This window comes from Peromyscus maniculatus, chromosome 16 (genome assembly GCF_049852395.1).
Source record: "Peromyscus maniculatus bairdii isolate BWxNUB_F1_BW_parent chromosome 16, HU_Pman_BW_mat_3.1, whole genome shotgun sequence".
Taxonomy (NCBI): Eukaryota; Metazoa; Chordata; class Mammalia; order Rodentia; family Cricetidae; genus Peromyscus; species Peromyscus maniculatus.
In genome coordinates, this window is record NC_134867.1 from 3,328,193 (window position 1) to 3,350,333 (window position 22,141).

At 34.1% G+C, this 22,141-nt stretch overlaps 1 protein-coding gene across 1 annotated transcript in view; it reads right to left on the reverse strand.

Annotated features, from left to right (window-relative positions):
• Ascc3 (activating signal cointegrator 1 complex subunit 3) overlaps positions 1-22,141 on the reverse strand; it is a 323,710-nt gene that overhangs the window by 144,682 nt on the left and 156,887 nt on the right. The window contains exons 16-22 of the mRNA XM_006983742.4: positions 21,616-21,840; positions 15,461-15,580; positions 11,639-11,803; positions 9,384-9,470; positions 8,236-8,412; positions 3,596-3,821; positions 1,874-2,028 (exon numbers count right to left, since the gene is read on the reverse strand). Coding sequence (XP_006983804.1) covers positions 1,874-2,028; positions 3,596-3,821; positions 8,236-8,412; positions 9,384-9,470; positions 11,639-11,803; positions 15,461-15,580; positions 21,616-21,840 — 1,155 coding nt within the window. The remainder of the gene's footprint in view (positions 1-1,873; positions 2,029-3,595; positions 3,822-8,235; positions 8,413-9,383; positions 9,471-11,638; positions 11,804-15,460; positions 15,581-21,615; positions 21,841-22,141) is intronic.

Sequence of the window (22,141 nt, forward strand, 5' to 3'; positions counted from 1 at the left end):
ATCCCCTTGGGGGCAATTCTGCTTTTCAAAAAATAAGCAGTTCATGGAATTTCCTGACAGGAGGTAAAGGAGAAGTCCACAACAAATTTGGGGTAAATCTGTGTTGTAGGCTGAGGGTGAAGGGATGTGTTTCCTTGCTCAGTTTAACAGTTCAATTGGAAAAGGGAAGTTCAAAACATTTGGTAAGTACTCAACAATGTCAGCAAAGCATAGGTGAAAAATTCCTGGACACAGTTGGTATGATTAACTAGCAGCCTTAAACATTCTGTGGACCTTTTGTTGCACAGGAAATCACACTATCTTCCTTCCTTCAAGTGGAAGCAAGTTTAGTTTTCCAATTTTTAAAGACCCTAACATTCTACCTGAGAGTGTTAACTCTAGAGGATTACTATGGATGTTAGAGAAAATAACTGTACCAGTAAAAGTTTTATCCATTCCACACAGGCATAAAATTTCAAACATGATTTTTACTGGATAACTATACCTTGATATTTTGTATAAAATTCTATCTTTAGAGGAATATTAAAATAAATTTATATTACCATCACTCGTTCCTCAGATAAATTGAGGATATTATTATAATATAATAATATAATTATTATTAATGCATATTTAGAGATTGGAAACTTGAGGACTCAGAAGTCTGAGCACCTTAGAGCAATTGCACATGGGATTAGTAGCATGGCTAAGTGATTCTACAACACATGGCTGAATAAAAGTCATTCACTCATATTTAACTCGGTTCTTACAGGAACTATGTGGGGTAAGCACAAGTATACAGGTATACTAATTACTGAGTGACTTATCTTCCCCCAGGGGCTTCTTCCCAGCAGAGAGATTCTGACTTGCTTTTATAGTTATAATTTCTAACACATTAATTAGTTCAAGGAATGCTAACTGAATATTAAGATGATTCAGAGTAGATCTTTAATATTAGTTCATTCCTATTTTTGCCTTGAAAGAATCTTTAGCAGCCCAGGCTGGTCTGAACCTCACTATGCTGAGCTTCCTCCAGGTGCTGTACTGCAGGATGTGCCAGCACACCTGTTTCATGTGGTGGTAGGGATGCTGTTCAGGACCACAAATACCACCAACAGTGCTGCGGCCCCAACCCTACTGTTAGGATTTAAAATATAGGGTTTTAAAGCAGGAAGTAACAAATGAAAATAAAAACCAAAGTAAGCATGACAGGAACCAATGAAAGACATTTTGAACAAGAGTTGTGTGTAAAAATACCACATAATCAGAGACATAAAGAAGAAAAACCTATTATGGCTAATGCTAGACTTTGAATGTCACTGCACTGAGGAAGAAATCTATCAAAGAAAGTGGTAACAAGGTAGAAAATGTATTTTTCCTAGTAGCCTAATTTTTAAGAAAACAAGGAAATGGTAACTTTACAGACCCTAAGACTTAAAAATGTGTCTGTTAGCAAACAGAATATCAAATTAGTGGCTAGCTAAAGTGACAAAGTAGAAATGGTAAAAATGATAACATGAATAACATGGAAGAACACAGCCAGTGTGGCTCAGCTTAGGGAGCTCAATCTACTGACATATAGTTTAATGTTGAATTCATTAGATGCTGTAAATTTATTAGATGCTGTAAGATGCATTTGTTGATGACAGATCAATATATTATATTTTCTTACAAATGAGAATAACTACTACTATAATGCTGTCAATGAGGAAAGACTCTCTGTCCCTCCCTACCCCCTCTCCATATATATACGCATATATGTATATATATATATATATATATATATATATGTATATATGTATATATGTATATATAGTATAGATATAAGGAGGTTCTGTGGAATCTTAGTACAGACACTGTAGCATAACACGGATTTAGGTGTTTCTAGTTCTACCTGATCATTCCAAGAGAAATCCGGGTGGATACTCAGTGACACTCGGAGGACAGTCCGTGTGATGGGCTGAATGGAAGCTTCCATTGTAACAGAAGGGATCTGATGAACACATTGTTTAACCTTCAGTCCAATATTCACATGATGCAAAATGTGACCTGAAAGTATCACATAGAAAAAAAATGTGCCCCATATAATCTGACTTGTAAATGAGATTTCAGAGATGGTGATTTTATTGCTTGTTTTATGATTTGCTATGTAAAATAGCTGACATTCTTGACCTGGCATGTTTGAATATTTTTTAATAGTTAACTTGAATTAGCAATTCATAGCTTAGAAACCCAGTATCAGGGTTTATTTAGGCATTAATTGGGTTCTGAAAATTGCTGAGCCTTGGTACCATTTAAACAAGGAAAAAGACCCACTTCTTTCTAACTTAGTTATGATATAGTACTGAAGTTATGAAGCATTCTGTGAAAAGTCATTAATTTCTTCATGGCCTATGTTAGAACCTTATATACTTATAGAAATATTTCATTAAAATGAGACACCATTCATCCATATGACATTCTAGAAAATATAAAGATAAAATATAAGTTATAATCTATCAGAATACATTAATTACTTACACCTACTTTCATAAATAATCAGATTCTACAATACAGGCACTATACAAGTCAGATGTTGTTACAAAATAGATACAACTAACTACACATGTGACTAACTAGTTTAAGTAAGCAGAACTACATTATATTTTCTATCTTCAAGATTTCCTTTATCTTAGAATTTTTATTTTTAGAATTTTTGAAGGGCACACATTAATAATTTAATATACTTCAACCTTGACAAATTTGAAATTAAAGTTGACAGTTTTTATTAAAAAAAATACATTTACTATATATTCTCAATTCCCCTATTAATAATCACAATTTCTTTCTATTGATGTTCTCCTTTTATCATGCTTTAAAAAATATCCTTCACCTGTAAGTATAATTATTAATATTCTTAGTCTCTCAATAATTCTGGGAGCCCAACAGTAGCACCCCTTGTGATCTGCAGCATGCCTCCCTGCAGGAGCAGTATCCATCCTATTCAGAAGCAAAGTATTTCCTAGTTATAATAGAAGTTTTACAATACGGTGTTAAATTTCACAGAAATATATGTGGCAGGACTTCTCAATATTATGTGGATAAAAGAACACAAATTCTATGTACAGACTGATATCAACTGGGTTTAAATACACAGATATGTGTAATTAAGAAGGCTAACAAACTGAGGTGAACTGCAAAGCTTAATGTCCACAAAATTCTTATTTTACCTTGGTAGTGCAGGGGGATTCCTGCTAGGTTAGTGCTTCACTATTCAGCTATATCCCCAGCTACCACTCAATTTTAAAATGTAAAATTGCTGATATACATGACAAAAGTTACTCAAATTAATTAAATTTTGAATTTAACTGTTAATGAACATCTAATGATTCTCATCATTTATGGATAAGATTCTATGCATAAAAGTTTGATAATATTTTAATTGCTAATTCAGTCAAATAATTTGATAAAATTTGAAGATTCTTTTTATTTAGCTTAGATGAGCAAAAATAGTCAGATAATAGTCATAAATACTGTAAAAATTATCTTAATTTGGAAATACAGCAAATTTATATACCAATCAAGGTATTTTATGTACATAGGTAAACACATGTAAAGATTTTTGCTTCTTTCTTACCTATTTCATCCTTTCTCATGTCTTTGAGTTTATCCACAGTGAGGTTTTTTTCTTCTAATCTTGTTAGAATGTGTGGTGGTAACACAGAAAATTGTCTCAAAGGGCTAGCCCAACCCCATAGTCTCTTGTCGATGACTTTACTAAGATTCAGAAGCCTGTAGGTCATGGTAGGCCAACGTTTCCTCAGTGCAATTTCAAAGAGAGCACGGACAATTCTAGCTGCATTCTAAGAACAAAAGGGGAAGATTGGTAGTTAGATAACAATGTGCTTTTAAATGTCAGTAAATTTATTATTCCAACTAGACTCATAAGAAGGGCAAATCAAGCTACATACTTGAATTATGAGCAACAACTTTCCTTACATAATCTTAATTATCTTCAACTAGAATAAGAGTAGTCACATTACTACTGTGTCCATGTTATTTATTAAACTCTCAAAGGGCACTATATTTCTACACTCCTAGGAAGCTCTTTTCTTATATCTTCTAAGCAGGAATGAAATAGGTAGAAAAAAGGCGAACAAGGCAGCTGACAGGCTGCTCAAGTACCTACAATATAAGAAACAGATTGAGATATCCCTAAATATATTATGCAATGATTAAATTTTTAAGCAATTTAAATAAGAATTCAGGAAGATTTTCATTTCAGCCAGGACAGAAATTAATAAGAGAAGGGTGACAAAGGAAATACTGGTGAGTGCAGTGACCCATACTAAATGGTCATTCCAATAGTCTCCTATAAAGCAAACAATGTAACTAGCTTTACACATAGAGCACTCATTTAATTTCACAGCAACTCCATGTTATTGATACCAATATTTTGATTTTACTGTTAGACAAACTAACCCTTAAAAAAAAATGAACAACTGACTAATATCAAAAAGCTATTTGGTGTCAGCATCTACTTAGTACCAGGGATAAAGAACTCTAATCTAACACTAAGATTGCAAGCTCAGTGCTCTCTGGTAACTTAATTTATAGACATATAGAACCTTTTAAAACTATCACAACACCTTGATTCCACTTGCTTTTCCACCTTCCTTTATCATTAACTTTAGAAACTGCCTTATTAAAGTTCATTTAGTTTTTAAAATGGTAATTTTTATTAAATTTGTTCTTTGACAAATCCAGAAATGTATACTATATATCCTCACCTTTCCCTCCCTTCTATGCTCCACTTACCCTGTCAGTACTCTCTTCTCTACAAGACCCTTTCACACATTCAGGTCATTTTGTTTTGTTTTGTGATCCACTATGTTTAAGTGGTAACATGACTATGCACATGGCCTTGGAAATGTCCACTGGAGGCTGGTGCACTCCAATGTGGGTACATTTAAGACAATGACTGTCCCTTTCCCAGATTCCACTGGTAGCCAATAGCTCATGAGGTAGGTGCAGGGTTGGATAAGAATTTTCGTAATTTATAATTGACAGATGGTAGGCCCAGGGCTTATACAACCCAATGAAAACAACTGCAGTTACTATGAGATCAGATTACAATGGCTTTGTCATGCCAGAAGACAAGTGTTTCATGGACTTCTCTCTATCTTCAGGATCTTACAGTCTTTCTGACCCCTCTTCCACAAAGTTCTCTGAGACTAAGATGGAACAGTATAAATGACTTGTTTAGGGCTGAGTAATCAATTAACACTCATTCTTAGCACCTTGAAATGCCAACTCTCTGCATTTCCCATTGCTCTTTGCAAAGAGGAAATTCTCTGATGAAGACTAACAGTAGAATCCTAGTCATAATGGCTGCCATCAAGAAATGAAATGATGCTGGGCTGTGGCACATACCTTTACTTGGGAGGCAGAGGAGTTTGAAGGCAGCCTAGTCTACAGAGAGAGTTCCAGGACAGCCAGGGATACAGAGAAAAATCCTGTCTTGAAAAACCAAGAACAAAGAAAAGAAAAAAAAAAGAAAGAAAGAAAAGAAATAAAATGGCAACAAATAGTAGTGAGGATGTGGAGAAAAGAGAACTTTATTCACTATTGGATAGAGTGCTAACTGGTAAAACCTCTAAAGAAATCAGCATGAGTTTCCTCACAAAGCTAGAAACCGAACCAGCTACATCACTACTTGGCATATGGCCAAAGAAATCTACATCCTACTACAGAGATCCTTGCTCATCCATGTTCACTATTCCTCTATTCACCAATGCTAGACATGGAATTAGTTTCCATATCAATCAACTGGTAATTGGATAATGAAAACGATATAAGCACAAGGAAATTTTATTTAGCTGCAAAGAAAAATGATATTATAAATCTGTAAGTAAATAGATGGGACTAGATGACTAGTTTTTACAGTCCTGAACTTGAGAGATATTTTGTATCACCTACAGACTTCTATGTTTGCAAATGAAGACTGACAAATCTAGACAAAATCATAGTAAGAACTGAAACTGAATATTCCAAATGGCAAACCAATGACTCAGTGCAAATGTATGAGGTGAAAAATGACCCAAAGAGTTAAGGGGTCTCGAATTTTAGAGAAAATGTGCATGTCTTCTAAGAAACTCTGTTTTTTCAGTATTAAATTCTTGAATAATGTTTACATAGTTGAGGACTGTGTTGATCCTCATTAGAAATGACAGAAATGTATCTTATTAAGCTGCAGAGAACAAGAAAATGATATTTTGATTATTAAAATTACCAAAACATATTTTCCTACATCACTCCCGTTTGTTCTTGTAAAAAGCAAAAGGTGCCAGGCGGTGGTGGCGCATGCCTTTAATGCCAGCATTCGGGAGGCAGAGGCAGACAGATCTCTATGAGTTCAAGGCCAGCCAGGGCTACAGAATGAGTTCCAGGAAAGGCGCAAAGCTACACAGAGAAACCCTGTCTCAAAAAAACCAAAAAAAAAAAAAAAAAAGGCAAAAGTAAACCTGGCTCAAAATATTTTAATCTCAAGTGATATAAAAAAGTGATGGGGCTGGAGAGATGGCTCAGCGGTTAAGAGCACCGACTGCTCTTCCAGAGGTCCTGAGTTCAATTCCCAGCACCCACATGGGGTTCACAACCATCTGTAATGAGATCTGGCACCCTCTTCTGTGTACATAATAAAATAAATAAATAAATCTTTAAAAAAAAAAGTAAGTGATGATAATGATGCAAAATGAGTGATCTGAATATTTTTTTTTTAAGATTTATTTATTTATTGTGTATACAGTGTTCTGTCTGCATATACACCTGGATGTCAGAAGAGGGCACCAGATCTCATTATGGATGGTTGTGAGCCACCATGTGGTTGCTGGGAATTGAACTCATGACCTCTGGAAGAACAACCAGTGCTGTTAACCTCTGAGCCATCTCTCCAGCCCGTGATCTGAATATTTTAAATGAATAAACACAGGCTCAATATTTTTTATACAAACTTTACGTTTATTTGTGGGCACACCTGGACACGTGCTTCACAGTGTGTGTCTGTAGGTCACAGGAGAGCTGACAACATGTGGGTTCCAGGGATTGAACACAGGTGCTCAGCCTTGGTGCCTGACATCTCTTTACAGCCACAGAAACTTGACTCTTATAAAAATCATGGGGGGTCAGAGAATTTGAAAACTTTTGCATTTTCTTCCCTTTTATATAATCTGTGACATTACCATCTGGTTTCTTAGTTATAATGATTAAATTAATATATTCATTCAAACTGTTTATCAATATATCTGAGTTCATGTTTTTAAATATCTTCTATTTTCAGCTATTTGAAAGCCTTCTTGAGTACTCATGACTATTAATATTCATGTAACACATACATGTTCTTTTTCTATGTTAATGTGAACAAAATTAAGAACATAAAAGCCAGGAGTGCTAGTGCTCATCTTTAATCTCAGTGCTGAGGAGGGGGATGGCAGAGACATAGACAGTGGATCTGTGTGAATATTTTTATGTCCAGACTGGTTTACATAGTAATTTTCAGGCCATTTAGAGATGCAGAGTGAGATCATGTCTCAATATGTGTATGTGAGAGAGAGAGATAATAAAAATCTCACACATTCTACACCAGATTTAGTTTCAATTTTATATCACGTTAAGGGAGACATTACTAAAATATATTATAAATGCATACTTAAAAGGAAAGGAACATATTTTGTTTTATAACCTATGTCTATCTGAAAGGCAAAAAGCAAATGTGTCACAAAAGAAGGTATTTTGCTTTACTTCATTTTCTACCAGTTATAAAGTAAATGAGTTGTAGTTTAGGGAATAGTTGTCTTTTAGCTCTCAACTTTTAAGTATCACTAGTAGAGAAGATTACCAGTTTTGTGTGTGTGTGTGTGTGTGTGTGTGTGTGTGTGTGTGTTTGTTTCTCACTATATAGTCCCCGCTGACCTTGAACTCACAGAGATCCACCTAAGTTGTATGCTACCAAGCAGTCAAGATTATGTATTTTAAAAGAGATATCTGCAAAAATGTACATAGGGAATGAGATACATTTACTTATATTTAACAGTAAATTTGTTATAGCCAAATGGAATTCCAGTCTTGATCTATGAGAACAGATTATATACGAGATGTACAAATGACTGGAAACAGGTTTAAGATTGAAATGGCAGTGGGCAGCATTCTCAGTATATCATGGACTAATCTAGTAGTCTCCAAAGATCAGCAAAGACAGTAAAAGACTAAGAGTCTTACCTGGGCAACGTATGCAGAATCTGATATAAGGGAGAAACTGTCCATCTCTCCTCGGCTAATGTAGGTCTGAAGCAGGATGTTTATTTTCCCGTAACTATTTTCCACACCTCCAGGAGCTGAGAGTTCACAGAAATTGTTTAACAAGGTATCTAGCTCCTCTACTTCCTCTTCTCTGACCTGGAAGAGGTAAGCTTTTTATATTAATACTCGGATTGAATTAAGGAAAATTTTCTTGTTCAAATTAATCTGTATGTTTATACAAGCTTCTACTTTATATGACAACATTTTACTTCGTAGTACTGAAATCATTACTTTTCCCATAGGTAGTTGTAAAATACAATATGAAACTATCTTGAAGCTGAAACAATTACATTTTATTATTCATAACTAATATTAAAGTTTCCATTGACATATAAAAATTTGCTATGCCTTAAAAATTAAATCATCTGACCTTACTATCCTTCAATTGATGAGATTTCATTTTTTTTTATTTGATCAGAGTTAAACCTCTGTCTAACTGGATTAGGGCAAACTTGATTATCTTCAAATGCATTCATTATAGTCACATATTTTTATAAGGCTTAACATTCATACCTCAAGTACTATTTCATATTTCAGGGTATTGAAGTTTTTACTGTTAATGAGATTAAATTACAATATAGATAGTACAGAAATAGTCAAATCTAAATCTAAATCATGCATGTATTTTCTTTTCTTCAATAAACTTTATCTTTTAGTAGTCCAAAGGCTATCCACTTATATTATTCAATAATTTCTCTTTCCCACCTCCCTCTACACCTTTCTGTGGGTCTCACTGTGTAACTAACTCTGTTGGCCTAGAACTTGCTATGTAAAACAGGCTCATAGAGATCCGTTGTCTCCCAAATGCTAGGACTAAAGGGTGTACCACTACCCCAGCTTTATTTGATAGTTTCAATACTATAATATCTACAAAATTACTGATTTGTAGCAAAAGCAAAAAATGATATAAAATATAATTTTAGGATATTGGACATTGTTAATGTATTGATATTCTAAATGTAACATGCTGTTTAACTTATATATGAGAAATTATAATTAATTATAAGTTTTGATAAATCGATATATTTATGTCATATACATTTAATTCATACCTCAAGTAATCTTACCTTAATTTGATCAAATTCTTCAGCTTTGGAGACAATAGCAAAGATATCACCTTCTGTTTTATGTGCATCAAAGAGTTCATTAAATGTCTGTCAAAATAAATATATTTGATTAAAATTAGAAGTCCAATGAAGTGTTGTAAGTTACACATCTTACTATAAATTCACACATTTAAGAGAAATGGAGCCCGAGCCCATATAGCTATCTGTTATCTTCCAAATGCTCATTTTATAGACATCATCAAAGTAGGAAGATCTGTAAGAGCAAGATGATAAAGAAAGGCTATTATTAACCAAAATCTATACTATATCCCTAAAAAACGTTCATCACATCATTTTGGCTTAGGTATACAGAAATTCAATCTCGACCATTCACTGATATTAAATTAACCATGTATCATGTAAAATTCAGAGAAATTAATATAAAACAGTAATCTGGTGACTCTCATAATATTGATTTTATCAATGAAACTGGGATGAAGAAAAGATGTTAAAGTTTATGCACAATGAAGATGGAGGATGAGAATTCTGGAAGAACTGCAAAGGGGTATAAGACTTGGGCCAACCCCAGGGAATCCTGTTAAGGAGTAGGAGGAAGGATTGTAGAAGCCAGAAAGGTCAGGGTTATCACAAGGGGACCCACAAAAGCAACTGGCTTGCTCATGAGAGTTCAAAGACTATGGACTGAAAGCTAGGGAGCCTGCATGGGGCAGACCTAGGACCTCTGCATAGGTGTGATGGTTGTATGACTTGTCTACTTGTGGGACTCCTGGAAGTGGGTGTGTGGTCTATCCCTAACAGTTTTGGGTCACTTTTGGGAACCTGTACCTAATACTGGGTTGCCTTGTCCAGCGTTAATACAAAGAGAGGAGAGCTCAGTTCTACCTCAACTTGACAGACCATGCTTTGTGAGCACACATGGGAGTTCTGCCCCTTTCTGAACAGAGGTGGAAGAGGGGTGGATTAGGGGATGGCAGAGGGGAGATATGGGAAGGCAATGGGAGGGATGAGGAAGGGGAAGCTGTGGTTGCGGTGTAAAATAAATGAAAAAAAAATTTAAGTAATAAAAAAATAAATGAAGACTTGGCTTGGTAGCAGTATGCTGATGAGTGGACATGCAATCAAAGTTGTACAATAGGGAAAAGGAGCAGAGGGTATTCGGTGATAGAAGGGATGTAGAGGTGGGTACTGGAGTGGAGAATCCCCAGGTCAGAGCTGTAAGGTAATGTATGTCGAATGTTTTCAAGACATTAGACTACTATGCAAACATAAGGCTTATTTCAGAAAACATAGGGACAATCTAGTAAGCACATTAACAATATTTTCTATGACTTGTTCTATTTATAAGCAAACAATAAACAGGTATAAAAACTAAATTTAATATAAATTAATGTATCTGCATTTGAAGAAATCTAATTAGGATGATTTATTTTTACATTAAAAAAACTATAAAAGTGTTAAAACTAAAAATGAATATAAAATTCAAAACATGACCATTAAACAAAACAAATTTAAGTCTTCTCACATGAGTGATCACTGTTACTTCCTAACATGCACTGACACACACATACACAGGAGAATACAGATAAACTCAAAAAACAAGACTGTTAAAGTGGCATCTCATCTGACACAGCATCAACTCAAAAGACAATGAGTAAGCCAGCCATGTTGACGAATGTCAACTTGGGAGGTGGAGGTGGACTTGATCTTAGAAACTGAGATCAGACTGGCCACCAAAATGAGACTCCCACATCCACAACCATTCTTAAAAATCAAGCAAATGGAAAAACAAAAGAAAAAAATGTAAGAGAAGTTAAGAATTTGCAATTGTATATTTAAAATATTAACCTTCAAAAATCCCCAAGCTGTTTACAGTCAGCTTGGCCTGGTGAATTATTACTTTAACTCTATCCACTGGCTCTTAATAAGATGCAAATAATTTTTTTATTTTTTACTTTTTATTAAAAAAATCATTAAACTAACATTTCCTACTTAATTTATTCTGGCATTCATTCTCTAGGAATCAGCAATATGCTCTACATGATTTAGAAATTCATTGGTTGGTTTAGCAAAGGGCCGAGACATTTAAAATCTTATTTGTATCTTGTCAATACTAAGGGTATTATGGAGTTAGGATAAAAATATTTTGTTGTATTAGCTGCTTTTGTTATTTTGAATTATCAGTATATACCAAAGACTAGAAATTATGTGAATATAAAATGAAGATACTGCTGTATTTGTTCCATTCAGTATAATACCTCAATGGTGTTGTATTTAATATAGTAGTGGCTGGCAGTTCTACCCAAATCAGTGGAGGAAAAATAACCAGTTCGCTCTTCAAAACGAATCATCTTAGCCTTATCCAGCTTTTGTCCAACTTCAATGACCAGCTGTTCTCGATGTTTTCTTAATGTTGGGTCAATCTATAGGAAAGAAATAGAACCAGTATACATAGAAGTATCAAACTATTTAGAAAGTCAGCACATATGCCTAGGTGAAAGTTAACATTTTTTTTTTGAGGGTATAAAATTCAATTAAGTTAATTTTTTTTTTAAAACCACATAAAAACTATACATGTTAAAGGTCTAGCGTTATCATTTTTATTAATACACACATTTGGCAACGATTAAACATATCTATATCTTTAAATAGTTATCATTTCTTTATTACAAAAGCTTTCTTCTAGCTTTGTAAAATACACTGCATACTGTTATCTGTCACCACCCACGGTATACTAGCATGTGAGAATTACCTGCTTTAAACTAACTGTAACTCAGTACACACTGACGAAACTTTCCACATTCTGCTCTTGTCAGCCTCTGGTAATCATCATGGTATTCTCAATTCCCATGTTCAAAAAATTTTTAGTTTTCACATGTGAATAACATCAATGGTACTTGTCTTTCTATGTCTGGATCATTTAACTGGCACCCAATTTTTCCTTCCATCTATGTTGTCACAAATTACAGAATTACATTTTTTTTAAACTACTAAATACTATTCACTGTATGTAAGGAACACATTTTCCTTGTCCAACCATCAACTAATGGACACATGGGTTGTGATCACTTCTTGGGTAGTGTGAAATTTGCTACCATGAACACAGGAGTGTGTATGTCTTTTCAACATACTGATTTCATTTCTTTTACATATGTATGTATATATGTAGATTTTAATATTTAAAGAAAAAATTAGAAAAATTTCATGTACTACATAAAGTTTAAAAATCACTGATGTTATCAATCTGCACATTCTCTTCAATATTCTAGAATCTAAAATAGATCTGTAATATCCATGATAATAAATTAGATTAGACATAAAAATTATTTCTTTCTAATGCTAAAATGAAAAGGGATTTAAAATGAGAGCCCTATTACTATTTCCTGAGTACTAGTATTAGTATTCCATGGAGATATGGTAGTGAGAGTGCTTTCCCCAGTCAAGATCCACAAAAATAACTGCACATTATTCTTTGAAAAGTAGTTCAATTCTTCTTGAATAAATGGCCATGCATTTTTACAATTGTTGATGGGAAAATTTTGCTTAGAGTAACAGCAACAGAAACAAAGAATAAAAGGAAATTGGCCAATTTTATACAGTATGGAACCTATTACAAAATATTCTTTGTTGTTGCTTTTGATTTTTTTAAATATATTGGTGCATAGATTTTTATTTCTTTGTAAGTAAATTCATGTGTATTATAGTCTCATCATATATTTATACATAGATTCATATACATCATATTCACGTATAACAAGTAATGTTTTAGGTTGTTATATATCATAGATCTATTATTTATGGTTAGATTGATAGATCTCTCTATGAAAGACGATATAATTTCTTGAAGTATAATATGTGTTATGAAATATATATGAATATTTATATAGAGAGAGAAAGAGGGAGGGAGAGAAGAATGAATTATCTTTTAAAGGTATCTTTGAGGCCTTCTTTTTTTTTTGAGATGGTTTCACAATGTAGTCTAGGATGCCTCCCCATCATAATTCTCTTTGGCATTTTGGGAGCTGGGTTTACAGGCATGTGGTTAATCTTTTTATAAGCAGAAATTATGAAATTTAACCCAATATCTGAAAAATTAGTCTTTTTCTTTTTGGTTTTACGAGACAGTGTTTCTCTGTGTAATAGCTCTGGCTGTTCCAGAAAACACTTTGTAAACCAGGCTGGCCTTGAACTCACAGGTCTGCCTGTCTCTGCTTCCCAAGTGCTGAGATTAAAGGCATGCACTGCCACCACCTGGCTGAGAAATTACTCTTATTGCTATGCTGTATGTATTTATGTGCATCCACATACATACTTATACATGAACACATACAAAGTCTCTAAGATTCCTCTTTAGTTATGAGCAATGAGGGAATATAAGACCTTTAATGGAATAGAGAAGTATAAAAAGCATCTTCACAATGTAAAGTGTTAATACTGCTGTTATTTATTTTAACTTATGTCTCCATTAGAGATAAAATATATTTTAAAAATCAGAAAAACGAGGCAAAGGGGTACCCACTACAGGCTAGAAGCCATGTCAGCAGATGGATTGTTGACTGTGACAGGCTGCATTGGGTTCATCTAAAACACTCATTAATAACATGTTACAAATCCATTAATTATGCATTAAACCACTCAATCTTCCTAATGCTCTCACCCTTTAATACAGTTCCTCATGTTATGGTGATCTCCAACCATAAAATTATTTTTGTTGTTACTTTGTAACTATAATTTTGCTACTGTTATGAACTATACTGTAGATATCTGATATGTAGGATATCTGATATGTGAGCCCCGTGAAAAAGACATTCTACCACGTTGCAATCCACAGGTTGAGAACCACCGTAATACAGCTTTTCCAAACAGTACCACCAAATGAGAGAGAGTGTTCAAATACAGAAGGAGCCTGTGGACAGCACTTCTCATTCAAACTGCCATGTATGTACCATGCTTAGTTTTACCCCTTTAGAAAACTTTCATAATGCCCTCAATTATTCTCACAATACTTGTATCTGTAATGTGAACAGCCAGTGTTATATTAGTCACTACGTATAATGGTAGATGTCATAGTGCACCTGTATTTAGCAATGAATCAACTTCAGCAAACACTTCAGTGAAGGAAAGGAAGGTAGTGGAATAATCCTTTCTAGCAAAAACCCAAATATGAAAACTGAGAGATTTCAGAGGAGCAGCCTTGTTGTTACTTCTATCTTAAATTTTATGAAATCTACTGCACAGGAACAAGAAAAACAAAAGAAAAGCCCCAAGATTGGCTTCAGTAACAAGATCAGATATGTGTATTCAGTAAATGGAGAAACATTTTGAGTTAAATTCAACTTTTTTTTGATAATTTTGACTTGACATAAATGAATGTTCACATGATGACAGTATTAATGTTTTCAATAGACCACAACAGGATTTGATCGGTAATTAGGAAGCACTTACAGCATATAAGCAGAGTTCTAAGGAAAAAACACAATCATATGGAGTCTGTAAGCCATATGGACCACACAAACATAAAGCTCATAGGAAAGGCTGTTACCACGTGTATCCAATTCTCAGCCTGCCTATGTACTGATTCATGAAAGTGATCCTGGCCTCCAAAGAATTATGATGACTCATCACTGCTACCACTTAAAAATTACAGAATAGGGATAAAGTGACTTGATAAGAGGAACAGATTATATATAACATATGTCATTATTAAAACATGGCCATAAATTTCTTCCTGCCCAGTTTATTCCCAAGTTAAATACATCAGTTTAAAAATAAACATAGGAAAATACCAATAGTAAATAGTAATATACCTTAAAATGACTTGATCATAACATAAATAGGAAGTTAATAGTATTAGCAGTAAAAGAAATTTAAAGAGAGTAATATAATTATCAGGGTCAACCTCATTTCCCTTGGTGTTTTCTGAAAAAACACTAAAAGCTCTAAAATTTTCTTCCAGGTCTATAACTGTTTTTCAGATGAGGTAAGAATGACAAATATTTATTTTCACAGTATGAAAGGATCCAGAACCCTAAAGAAGGCTCGACGCACCCTCCCCCCTTCCTCGTAAACGAGCCTTCTACCTGGTATGCCTTATGACTGATGCCATATGCTAATGGATTTGCTCTCATCCGCACATACAGATAAGTGTAGCTTATCCACTTCACTGCTTCTTCGACAGTGGTAACTGTTCCTAGAGCAATCTGCAAATAAAAAAAAAAGCAGAAATTAAAGTAATGCATTAAAGACAAACATAAATATCATAGCAAAGACTATTTTTGCCAGATATTAAATTCTGAAAACGGGTCATTGTACTGCATTTTTTAAAAAAGCACAACTAGTAGGCATGATTTTTCCAATTTATTAAACATCACTGCTGCCTGATTTAATTGAAAATAGTACATTAGAAATGATGTCTAAAAGCTGAATTTCTTCAATTTTATAGCTTTTGATTATTTTTCCAAGTGTGGACTTTAAATAATACAGTATTAAGAACTTTCATTTTGTTATTTTTCTCCTTACTCAGTTCACTACTCAACTTGTTTTAGTTTCATTTATTTCTGTCTGAAAAGTTTAATGTAAGTATACTAAAATAATGGTAACAAAGTACTGCTGCTTGCATGTACTTCCCTGATTCTGTGCAGTTATTATCAAAATCAGAGAAGGGAAGCTGGTTTTATCTCTAAAGACGCCTTCAGCACTGTGATAGACACACAAATGGGCAAAATAGAAACTTGTAACTAGCTCTACAGAGAGAAAAAATATTTACACACACTAATACATATACTTAAAAAATGACCTGCCAATAATGGCGGCTACAACTGCCTTGCATGCTTGGGTGAGAGTGTGACAAGATTCCTTTGCCAAACAAGTGAGAACACCACCAATGATGAAAAACCCACTCAACAGAGGAAGGAGAGCTTTTATTATTAGGAAAATAATTTTTAAGTGTGGACTACAATAAAAAAAGGAATGTTTTAGGTTACATTCAGAAAGTAATGTGCAATGTGACATTTTAATGTATTTTTCTATGTATTAATTTAAGGACACTGTAGCAGGATTTCTTGGACTTCTGGCACCCAAATAATGACACGGCGACTTACTATTAATTATGAATGTTTGGCCTTAGTTTAGGCTTGTTCCAAGCTAGCTTTTTTTCCTTAACTTAAATTAACCCATTTCTATTTATTTATGTGCTGCCCAAGGCTCGTTTACCTCATCTACACACTGTCCATCTTTCTTTCCTGTTTCCTCTGCATCTGGCTGGCTGTCTCCCCTTTTCTCTCTGCCCGCCATTCCTACCTATCCCTCCTCTGCCTAGCTATTGGCCATTCAGCTTTTTAGCAGACCAATCAGGTGGCTTAGGCAGGCAAGGTGAAACAGCAACACATGTTTACATAGTTAAACAAATGCAGCACAAACAAATGTAACATTTATTTACATAGTTAAGCCATTGTTTTGCAATACAACAAATGCAACACATCTTTACATAGTTTAATAAATACTCTGCAATGCAACAAATGCAACACATCTTTTCATAGTTAAACAATTATTCTATTCCACAACAGAAACCAACAATCAAAGATTTAAAAATACAGCTGATATGAGATCTGTGTAAAGAGAATAATTATTAGACAATGACATTAAAGAATTTCAATGAGATACTTTTGTGTTTGTGAAGAAGTATTTCATTATCCAACTGGTCAACAGGAAGCAATAGTGCATTCTGGGAGAGTGTTCCAAGTGTGAAACTTGCCACCTGTAGTTTTTCTATAAATCGTTAGCTGAATTAAATAAGAAGAGATGTGTTCTTTATAAATTAGTACATTTTAAGAGAAAAAAAAAAACAGGAAAAAGTGACTAAGATTCTAACATTAAAGAAACTAAAACTCCAATTTGCTTTATTTCTATATAAATTTAGGAGGCAAAACACAGAAATTCATTTTAGCATTTGCAGTAAACAAAAACTCCTCACATTTGCGTCATTCTTACAACATTAATTTTATATAACTAATTCTGTCCGATATATTATGTGGGTGAGCTGGTAACATAGCCCAGGGGTGGAGAGTATGCTTAGCACACAAGGACATGTGCTGCATGCGGTGATACTGTCGAGAGGGAAGTGAAATGCTTCTATTCTGAATAGGTAAATGAAACTTGTTTGAACTATATTTGTGTAACCAAATCTTCTATTATTTGTATTCTTACATGTTTCTATATACAATCTATGATCTAATTAATAACTGCTTTAACCATTAAATATCATATAGCCCTATAGCCCTACAAAAGTAAAGAATTAAACGCACTCACTGGGAGCAGTTGTATAGGTCTATAATTACAGCCCTCTGGAGGCTGAACTAGGAGGATGGCTGTAAGTCAAGCCAATCTGGGCTAAATAGTTACTGTACAGCAAGACCATCCACAAAACCAAAACAAATAAAAAACCCCTATGTACATCTTATTACATGTCAAATGCACATTGTGTGCATAATGGCATAAGGAGTATCAGTTAAGGCATGCTATGTTAGCAATTAACCTGTTTCCCTCTCCAGTTCTATCATTCACAATTACTTCATCATTTTGCCAGAAACTCGCCATTATTATTATTCTCCAAGTATTACACACCAGCTGCAGTGCTGACTTAAACTTACTTTTGAAAAACTCCTATAGCATTCACTTTCTTTTTTCTTCATTAACCTACATTGTCTTCAAAAGGCTTTTAAAAAGTTCAGTTGTTGGCACTGTGCCTTATCCATTTTGTCTTGAAATATTCCTTTGAAAAGTTAGTAAAATTAATAAAAATATAAATAAATGATATAACTAAAAATCAGATATCAGATACACCCTCTGCTATTTAAAACCACATGATGCCAGACATTTTGTTATAGGCAGTATTCTAGGTATTGTTCAGCCTGCTTCGTTCCTACACTAGGCCCAAGAAAATACTCTTCTTGTTTTAGTTTAAAATGTGTGTGTGCGTGCGTGCGTGTGTGTGTGTGTAATGTCATATGAAGTATGACCTATTTTCCTTAACATTATATATCATTATTTTAAAAATAAAAGAAATGAAGATTTTATAAAACATAAAATAAGCTTGATCAGTAAATTAATGTGAGTAACCTGAGGTTGCTGCCTCTGATATGATGAAAAGAGAAGAGGAGCTAGGCATCACTCATGTGCTTAAGCAAATCTTCTAATCATCTACATAAAGGAAAGACATTAAACAGAAAAATACATGTTTATTTCACGATACACTGTATTTTGAGGCTAGTCTTTTATCGCCACCTCATGACAGAAACAAAAAATTGCTTGTAACTATAAGCTGCCACCTGGTGACAGCTTTGTCACAGTGTATCTTTAGAATTTGTCCATTCATCTTAGAAGTTAGCAGTAAACCTGTACGTTCTGTACAAGGGTATATGCACAAAAACATGGTCCTTGGCCACATGAAGGTCCATCTGCATGAGGTTGGAACATAGAACCACTGGGATGGCTACTATAAACCCAACAGCCATGCCTTATAGTGGACTCACATTCAACAATGATTTTCAAATAATGGCTGTATGAATGATGAAAATATTACTAGTGTATAATGTAGTAACACTATAAAATCCATTAAGTAAAATATAATTCACCACATTTGGAAATTTAGGTATGACTTAAGTAACACTTCATACATAATCCATATATCAAAGTTTAATATATAAGGATATTTTGATTATTTGTAATACATGCATGTTTTGAAATTAGTCAAAACCATATAAAATCTAAATAATCAAATTTATCCCATCATCCACTTCTTTTAAGACTAGAAGAAAGATTTTAGGGTTGAGTATCAAAGGACTATGAAAAAAATCAGTAAATCAACTGTGCTATGTGTTACATATCAAAGTAGAACAGGCATTTAATATATTTTTCACAAATCAATTAAGAGTACTATTTTATAAGTAAAAAATTTAAATAAGAAACTAAAAAAAAGAAAAACTGGACATTGAAGGTGTTGAGGGGAGAGGAATGTCTTTCTGAGGCAAAGGACTTGTGCTGGAGAGTAATCAGGTGGACTGAAAAGCACGGTTATACTGGGAGGCCTTTATACATAAGTGGGTATCTGTACAATATTCTTGATGGATGGAATTCTTCTGAAGAATAAGTTCTAGAATATAGGAAAATTACCTTAGATTTAAAGAATGGCTTACTATAACAGAGTAGAGGCATAGTGATGTCTTCTGAAAACATGTTAATAAAAGTCAAACACTTGGCTTTTTTCTAAATAGTTAAAATTATATTCGTAAAGTCAAAGCCATGAGTAGAAACATTATTTTTCTCATTTAAATTGATTTTTCTTTGCATTAACCATTACCAGTTCCAAGTCCTAACAAAGATGTGAACACAAATCCATGACCTTAATAATACAGCACAAATTCATGCTATAAGTTGATTCATATTTGATTTCCACTTTACCAAATTTAATTTCACATTCAAGTTGTATTATTATCAGGAAATTTGACAAGAAAGTATTTCAGTAGACCAAGGTTAAAAAAAAAAATTTGCAGTGACTATACCTTATTATAAAGGTTAAAAATTTCAAAGTATGGATGCCTAAACATAAATAAATGGAATTATGCTCATAGTTTTGTGACGTTTCTGAAAATGGCATATTGACTAAGTAGTTAATGATGAATATATGGAGTCTTGTTTACTTTGATTCTCAGGAAATGGCTAGTTTCACTTACACTTTTCTATTGTTCTAAAGAATAAGAACAGTGTTTGGCTCAGTTTATATCTTCTGTATACTTACAACAGCACATGGGTTTACTACTTAAAAAGTGGTGTAAGACCATAGTTATAAACTGACTAAAATTTAGTCTCCATTTACTTTAAAATGAAGTTATATAGATACATGTCTTCATTGGGGTTGCTACTACTGTGATAAAATACCATAACTAATAGCAATGAAGGGAGAAAAGGGTTTATTTCGTCTTAAGCTTGTAGTCCATCATCCAGGGAAGTTAGGCCAGGAACTCAGGGCAGGAATGTGGAGGCAAAAGCTGATGCAGAGGCCAAGGTGGACTGCTATGTACTGGCTTGTTCCTCATAGCTTATTCAGCCTGCTTTTTTATAGTGCTCAAGACCATCAAACTAGGAGTGGCACCACCCACAGTGAGCTGGGCCTCCCACAACAGTCATCTGTCAAGAACACACACCACAGACAGGGTTACCCACAGGCCAATTTGGTGGGGTCAGTTTCTCAATTTAGAGTCCCTCTTCCAAACTGACTCTCTAGCCTGTGTCAAGTTGACATAAAAACCAGGAAGCACAACAACCTTGTTTGCACTGTAAAAGTCAGAGAAACTATTGCTGACATTTTAAAAAATGTTTAGTCTAGACCATGAAAGAAAATAAGAGTATGAACACAAGGAGATATATTCATTTTAACTTACTACATTTTATCTAAGATGCCCAAAATCTAAGCTCTACCAAACAGAATAGATTTAGAATTTAATGAATCTGTGTTTGAATACTATTTTTAAAAATCAACCTAGTGATCTTGAAGTGTTACAGCTATCTAAGGATATCCCTGGGCATGATGAATGAGAAAATAAGAAAATGCTCATGAGTCATCCAAGTTATTTATACCTAGTTATTTAAACTATTCAATCATAGTCAACAACAAGGATAAAAATTGAGCTATTATAAATTATATTTGGAGTCAAAATTTATCTCATCTTTTTTAGTATCCTGTAATTTTGTTAAGAGAAACTAGTGCCTTTCACTACCTTTCCCATTTCACTTAAAAACACTTCTTAGGGTGTATCTGCATGCAAAATGTGTGCCAGGGCACACAACTGGAGGTCAGAAGACAATGTGCAGTGGTTGGTTTTTCCCCTCTACCATGTGAGTCCTGAAGAACAAACTCAGGTTCTAAGCTTTGGGCCAAGTACCTTTACCCCCATGGGCCACTACCTGGCCCTCATTCCTTTTTTTTCTAATCTCCAATTATACTTAACTAAACTTAGCTATCTTTCTGACCTCTGACAGAGCTTTCACAGACAAACGGTTTTTTGTGGCAGCCTGGCACCCAATGTATTTTCTCCTTCTAACCCTTCTTCCACACTGGTACCTCCTCAGATGCCACTGCACTGTGGAGTTTTCGTCCACCTTTAACCACTATATTCATGATATTAAAAAGTAAACAACCAATTCAATTTCCCCCAACCTTTTACTTCTCAGTTCTTACCTCTGCATTTAGGTTATCTGCAAGGCTTTCCAGAAACTGACTCTCAATTGGGTTTTGTTGAGTGAGTAAAGTGAGGTAATGGCTGAGTTTATCATGTGTTGTTATAATGATTCCTTCCCCAAATTTGTCAAATTGTGGTCGTCCAGCTCGGCCAAATATCTGCATGACATCTAAAATTCCAAGGTCAACAAAGGAGCCTCTTTTGGCAGCATATATTTGTGTTCCCTAGATGAGGAAAAGTTAATAAAATTTACATAAGCACACACATATAATCCTGAAGAGCTGGAACCTGAAATTGGGCAAATATGGAAAGATCTCAAAAGTGTACTTTAAATAATCCCCTCATCAGCTGGGATAGAGCTAAATTCTGTAATATGATCTAGACTTTTACTGGAGAAATAATTCTGGCTAAAACAGCATTCACAGGCAAAGAAACAAACAAACCACAATATTTTCTAAATAAACCAATTCAGAGGTTTGCTTTAACAGGCACATAAATCCATGTGCAAAGGGACATAAGCTCCTA